The 6,976-nt window shown below is 46.1% G+C and overlaps 1 protein-coding gene across 5 annotated transcripts in view; it reads left to right on the plus strand.

Moving 5' to 3' along the window:
- The window catches only part of ttyh2 (tweety family member 2), a 32,895-nt gene extending 26,474 nt beyond the window's left edge, over positions 1-6,421 (plus strand). For 3 of the 5 annotated variants that reach the window (XM_058066619.2, XM_058066620.2, XM_058066624.2), the window contains 2 exons: positions 5,648-5,674; positions 5,922-6,421. In XM_058066619.2, the coding sequence (XP_057922602.1) occupies positions 5,648-5,674; positions 5,922-6,002 (108 nt within the window). In that variant the 3' untranslated portion in view covers positions 6,003-6,421. The remainder of the gene's footprint in view (positions 1-5,647; positions 5,675-5,921) is intronic. The other 2 variants (XM_058066621.2, XM_058066623.2) reach the window with 1 other exon arrangement.
- The last annotated feature ends 555 nt before the right edge of the window (positions 6,422-6,976 follow it).

The following is a 6,976-nucleotide window of genomic DNA, read 5'->3' on the forward strand; positions in this document are numbered from 1 at the left end:
CGGCGTTTTAAAGTATCGGCCAATATCGATACCGTGCCTGTGAATAAACTCCTTGTGTGAATAATTTGTTTAGGATATGTGGCACGGCCCACACAGTGGTAATTTGGTCCAGTGCACCAGTAAGCGCAGCCAATTTGGTAATTTGGTAGACTGGGCTGCCCCGAGTTGGGCATGGTGTCCACATTTTCACAGTGGCACAGTGACAATTTCGGGCAAAACAGCGTGCCAAAGGTGTGCTGAAAGTTCGCCAGCTCCAACCTGGTCTATTCTCGACACAGGCAAAGCACACCCATGTGACCTGGGATCACAGGGGGTTGTGGGTCTTTCGACAATCAGACCCCCTCCCCCAGACGACCCAGCCGGGCTTGAGGTCCTGGCACGACCTTACATGCCACTCATCTCCCCTCTTGATCCACAGCCACCTCAACACTCTATGCTGCCTGGATTGGCCTACAAAACCATCCCACTTCGATGGGCTGCCATCCTGCCCGTGAACCGTAGTTCCAGCACTCCTCCACCGGTTCCTCATGCTTTTTCCTCTTTCTTTTATGGGTCTCCTGCATTCTGTCCTCTGATTACTTGCCTAGATGCTGTTGAAGTGAGGACGATGTCTCAGGGATGTTGCATTGACTGCTACTGGGAACTTCAGCTCCCCAGATCAACTTTTAGGCTGTCATAGCGAGATGTTCTACCTCTACCAAGGCCAGCTCGCCACTGTGCCCACTAGCACCCTCTGCTGTAGCCTTGACTCTGCTGTGCCCACAGCTCTCCACTATGTCCCGTCCTGATATCAATCCCAGCTTGGGCAACCTTTGAGTCACTGGAATCCCAGTATTGAAGCAGCTCCCTGGCTCGAGTCACCATGAACACCTCACACAGGCTGCTGATGGCAAGCTTCAGCTTGTTGTTCTGCCCATATAAAGCAATGCTGCTCAGGCTTCGCGGCAGTCCCAACCACCTGTGGAGGAACCTTATGACCCTTGTCTCAAAGATTTCCACTGCTGAAATGGGGACTTTGTAGACTAAGAGGGGCCAGAGGATCTGAGGGAGAATGTCATGCTGGTAAATCCAGGCCTTGAACTTGCCAGGGAGGCCAGACTTAGCAGCTAGCCAGGTCTCTAGGTTGGTTGCACGTGTGGAGGCTACGTCTCTCAGGCTGCAGTTGAAAACCTTTTCCCAGGCTTTTTACAGGTTCCTCAGTGAGTGATGGTATTTTGGTTTTCCATATTCTGGAGGTGACTCTCAGGCTGAAGATCTCACCTGGATCTCCTTCTACCCAGGTTCCTTCCTGTCGAAATCCAAAGCTGGTAAGGAAGGATCAATCAAGGACCTGCACGGGCCCAGGTCTTGTTTTTTCATCGCTGTAGTTCTCCCTGGTGGTGGTCGACCTCAGCTTTGGAGCAGTCAAGCTGACCACTGCGCTTCTGCCCTAGCAGCTAGCACCTACCACCTCTCCCTCTTCCTGTGCCACTTGGCCCTCTTCAGGGTCATGAGCTTCTTGCGGATTATGCTGCGAAACTATGCAAAAGAGGTCCCTTTTTTCTTCACTGGCCGCCTTGAACTGCCGCCTGAAGCTTTTGAGCTCCTGTCTGACCTGATGGATCTTACGAGATCTGTTGTTCATGGTGTAAGGGAGCACTGCTGTTTGCTTGTCCTATACCGAACCTCTCTGCAGTCAGGCTGATGATGATCATGGTCTTGGTTGTAAGGCATCTTTAGCTTCTCCTTTGGCACTTGTTTCCAGGATTGTGTCAGCGACATTATCGAACTGGAGCTACTCAACGATATTCTGATGTTCTGTGTGCATTCATTGCTTGTGTCACCTAAAGGGTCTGTGCATTGCGGGGTGACGCTGGGTCAGGCTCCTGCTCTGTCACACCAGGCATCATTCCTGTACCCTGCGACTCTAGCATAATAGTTTTCTATCATTAATTGTGTTTTATCATTTAATTAGGGAAGTAGGTGAGATTGTATTGTGAGATTAAAGTTCTTGGTGTCAACAATCCAGAACAATGGAGATTGTGAAAAGGAGGTGAAGAAGTGTGTTCAGACAGGATGGAACGGGTGGAGAAAAGTGTCAGGCGTGATGTGTGATAGAAGAGTTTCAGCTAAAATGAAAGGAAAGGTATACAAAACTGTGGTGAGACCAGACATGTTGTTTGCTCGAGAATCAGTGCAACTGATGAAAAGATAGGAAGCAGAACTGGAGGTGGCAGAGATGAGGATGCTGGGGTTCTCATTGGGAGTGACCAGGATGCATAGGATCGGGGAGGAGTACATCAGAGGGACATTTCATGTTAGAGATAAAGTCATTTATCGGCCAGACTGAGATGGTTGGGAAATGTCCACAGGAGAGAATGTGAATATATTGGTAGAAGGATGCTGCCAGGTAGGAGGCGTAGAGGAAGACCAAAGAGGAGGTTTATGGATGTAGTGAAGGAGGACATGAAGGTAGTTGGTGTGAGAGCGATGCAGAAGACAGGGTTGGATGGAGGAGATTGGTTTGCTGTGGTGACCCCTGAATTCCATCTAAAGAAAAGAAAGAAGAAGAAGGTGAGATTGTGCTTGGACAAAAGTCTTGCTGCATCCCAAGATTATGTACAGTAGAAATTATATTTTCCTTTGAAAACATTCTACAAAAACTTCAGAACATAAAGTCAGGATGCCATGGTAAGAACAGTTAATGTTATATTTGACTCCCGTGAGCTTAGAGGGCTCCATCCATTCATCCCAGCAATGGCGCTAATAAGTAATTGATCAAATCATCTGGAATGGCAAAGAAAGTAGTCCTGCAGGACTCCCAGACTTCATGAAGATTCCAAGCCTCCTCCTTCATCTAACCCCAAACATGCTCAATTATGTTCATGTGTTCATGGCTCTGGACACCAAGAAAACCAAGGAGATCACTGTCAACTTCAGGAAACTCAGCACCGACCCAGCCCCCCATCAATGGCGAGTGTGTGGAGAGGGTCCACACCTTCCGGTTTCTTGGCGTCCTCATCTCCTCCAGCAGCACCTGGACAGACAACACCACGGCGATGATCAAGAAGGCTCAGCAGCAGATTCACTGCCTGAGAGTCCTTAAAGTATACAACCTGACCCCATTGAGAGGCATTGAGAGCCTCCTGACCTACTGCATCACGTGGTATGGCAGCTGCACCACAGCAGACAGGGAGAGGCTCCAGAGAGTGGTCAAGGCAGCACAGAAGATCATCGGCTGTCCTCCCCCGTCCTAGATGGACATTTACACCTCCCGCTGCCTCAGCAGAGCAAAAAGTATCATCAACGACACTTCCCACCCTGGGTCTGACCTGTTACCTTTGACCTGCTGCCCTCTAAGAGGCGCTACAGGTGCATCACAACCAAAACAAACATACTCAAGAACAGTTTCTTCCCAAGCTCATCGAAGTCATACACAATATTCATTCGTCTTACCAAAGCACCCTGACTTTGTGTTCTGATGTTTCTGTTGCATGATAGCGTTTTCAAAGGAAAATATCATTACTACCGTGCATTCATTTCATATGCGACATGACTTTTGTCCAGGTACAATCTGACTTTTCTGCCCTAATTCAATGATAAAATACAATAAATGATACAATACTTTATTTTGCTATAAAAACATAATTTAGAGGTGGTTGCCATTCAAGTAAGCAACCAAATAACCAAATTGTTTTTTCCTACAGCTTGGATAAGACTTTTGTCAGGCACTGTATACATCATTATATATATATACAGTGCATCCGGAAAGTATTCACAGCGCTTCACTTTTTCTACATTTTGTCATGTTACAGCCTCATTCCAAACTGTATTAAATTAATCTCTTACCTCAAAATTCTACACAAAATACTCCATTATGACAATGTGAAAAAAGGTTTTTTTGACATGTTTTGAATTTATTAAAAATAGAAAACAAAAAAATCACATTTACATAAGTATTCACAGCCTTTGCTTAATACTTTGTTGATCCACCTTTGGCAGCAATTACAGCCTCAAGTCTTTTTGAATATGATCCCACAAGTTTAGCACACCTATCTTTAGGCAGTTTTGCCCATTCTTCTTTGCAATAAGTCTCAAGCTCCATCAGGTTGGATGGGAGACGTCTGTGCACAGCCATTTTCAGATCTCTCCAGAGATGTTCGATCGGATTCAAGTCTGGACTCTGGCTGGGCCACTCCAGGACATTCACGGAGTGGTTCTGAAGCCAATCTTTTGAGATCTTGGCTGTGTGCTAATGTCTACCGTCTATATGGTCAAGGTACACGACCAGTCTACTGAGGTCAAGAGCACTCTGGAGCAGGTTTTCATCCAGGATATCTCTACATATATATTGCTGCATTCATTTTCCTTCTATCCTGACTTGTCTGCCAGTTCCTGATGCTGAAAAACATCCCCACAGCATGATGCTGCCACCACCATGCATCACTGTAGGGATGGTATTGGCCTGGTGATGAGCAGTGCCTGGTTTCCTCCAAACATGGCGCCTGGCATTCACACCAAAGAGTTCAATCTTTGTCTCATCAGACCAAAGAATTTTGTTTCTCATGGTCTGAGAGTCATTCAGGTGCTTTTTGGCAAATTCCAAACGGGCTGCCATGTTCCTTTTACTAAGGAGTGACTTTCGTCTGGCCACTCTACCATACAGGCCTGATTGGTGGATTGCTGCAGAGATGGTTGTCCTTCTGGAAGGCTCTCCTCTCTCCACAGAGGAACGCTGGAGCTCTGACAGAGTGACCATCGGGGCCTTGGTCACCTCCCTGACTAAGGCCCTTCTTCCCCGATCGCTCAGTTTAGAAGGCCGGCCAGCTCTAGGAAGAGTCCTGGGGGTTCCAAACGTCTTCCATTTACGAATAATGGAGGCCACTGTGCTCATTGGGACCTTCAAAGCAGCAGAAATTTTTCTGTATCCTTCCCCAGATTTGTGCCTCAAGACAATCCTGTCTCGCAGGTCTACAGACAGTTCTTTTGACTTCATGCTTGGTGTCAAAAGAACACCAAGCATGGTGTTTTTGTGTTTTTGTATTTTTATTTTATTGCATTTATTTTGTTACAAATACAGGCTGCCTTGCACACTCCTAATATATACATACATATATCGTTGTTTGTTTCTTTTAGCTTTTTCCTTATAGAGTGGCCGCAGCGAGTCTTTTTGATCCGCATACTGATTTTTGGCCTGAGCCCCTTATATTCCTGATGCCCTTCCTGACGAATACCGATGATGCTTACGAGTGGAGATTCGAACCTGAGGCATCCGCTCCAAAGTCCAGCGCGCTAACCACTACACCTCGACGGGCTCATACTTACATATATACTACGGCTGTCAATCAATTCAAATATTTAATCATAATTAATCACATGTTAACTAGTTAACTCATAATGAGCTGCATTGAATGGCAGACTAAATGGCCTCTAAGCCAGGAGGGAGGTTGCATCTGGACGCCACACGCTGGTCGTTCAGGGGCAGAGGCAGCAACGCCGCTTCAGTCTTTGCTTCTTCTTGTCAGCTGCTGCAACGTTTCTTTCATTTCTTGTCTAAAGTGCTACAATCCATGCTTGCTGCGTTTTGGCTAACTTTCATTTTCTTTGGTTTGTTTTGCTTGTTTGTTCGTCATTTCTATCTCTCTTTGATTTCTGTCAACTTTTGGAGGTATACACTCAGCAGTATAGAAGCAGAGTAAGTCTTTTTTTTCTTGACTAAAAACGCTTCCCATCCTCACCTTGCTTTTTTCTGCATGGCCACCAGAGGGCGCTGTGGTGTAGTAGCCTTGTCTTAGTGCTTGTCTGTGCTGATAGGTTTACCTATGAAGAATGTTTTAAAGGGCATGCAGTCATCATTGAAATATTCTAAGAAACTTCCCTTAATGCTCTTCTTTCTGATGAAGTCTTACCTCCGTCGTGCTCTTCTCCCCCCCTCCCGGCAGTACTCCCCCAGCATGAGGGCCACCTACCTGTCCATGACCGACCAGCAGAGCCGCCACTTTGGGAACGACTTTCAAGCATAGACATTTTATTTGAAGCTTTCTTTCTTCAGGGACATTGTCTTCCAAGTGTAGGTGTCACATGACCACTCCCAGGTCAAAGGTGAGCAAAGACTGTGTAGAATGGAAAGAATGGCCCAAAGTGTGATTCCATGACACAACATCCTACTAAATCTTTTCTTATGAGATTCTATATCATTTTGTACTAAAGGACAGCTTCAGTTAGCATGACTTTATTGGTTCACTCATTTCTATTTTTCTGCACACACTGAACTGCTGTCAACTACTTGGACAGTAGCTTAGCTGTGTTTATGTTTTCGATATTATATTTGTTTTGTTCCCAACCACAAGGTGCCATTTTTCACCTCCTTATGAGTCTCTGCTGCTCTTCTAACCAGCATGAAGATATTCAGGTAACAGCATCATTCTTCTCATCAGCACAACCCTGTCACGTATCGGCTTGCTGGTGTTGCGATGCGACCCCAGGATGCGGAGATGAAGCGGGAGGTGCAGGAAAAAGCTTTGCTTTTATTTTTAGAACAGGCGAAATCAGCACTGTCTTCCAACACGTAGCAAAAAACATACAATGAACCAACAAAAGGCAACGCACCCGGCTGAACTAAATAAGACACTCAAATTCGAAAGAGGTGCGCGTACAAGGGAAAGTAAAAGTGACGGGGCACAGGGCAGACCAACACAGGAAATACAACAAAATAAAAGCATGCAAACAGGAACTAAGGCAAACTATGTGAAACACAAAAACTGTCACACAGGAGACTATGCGGATTGTGACAAACCCTGTTCTATGGTTAGGGCGGGGCATGCTGGAGCCTATCCTAGCTGTCTTGGTATCAGCATAATCATATTCCCAAATCATGCAGTGTTTGAGCATGGGGGGGGGGGCACAGGCACCGAGGGTGGTCGTTCATTCTGTGTAGGATCTGAAAGATCTGGGCTCCGTTTGTGAGTTAAATAAATGAATTTTACGTATCAATGTT

This window comes from Doryrhamphus excisus, linkage group LG2 (genome assembly GCF_037039965.1).
Source record: "Doryrhamphus excisus strain RoL-2023G ecotype Guam linkage group LG2, RoL_Dexc_Guam_v1.1, whole genome shotgun sequence".
NCBI lineage: Eukaryota > Metazoa > Chordata > Actinopteri > Syngnathiformes > Syngnathidae > Doryrhamphus > Doryrhamphus excisus.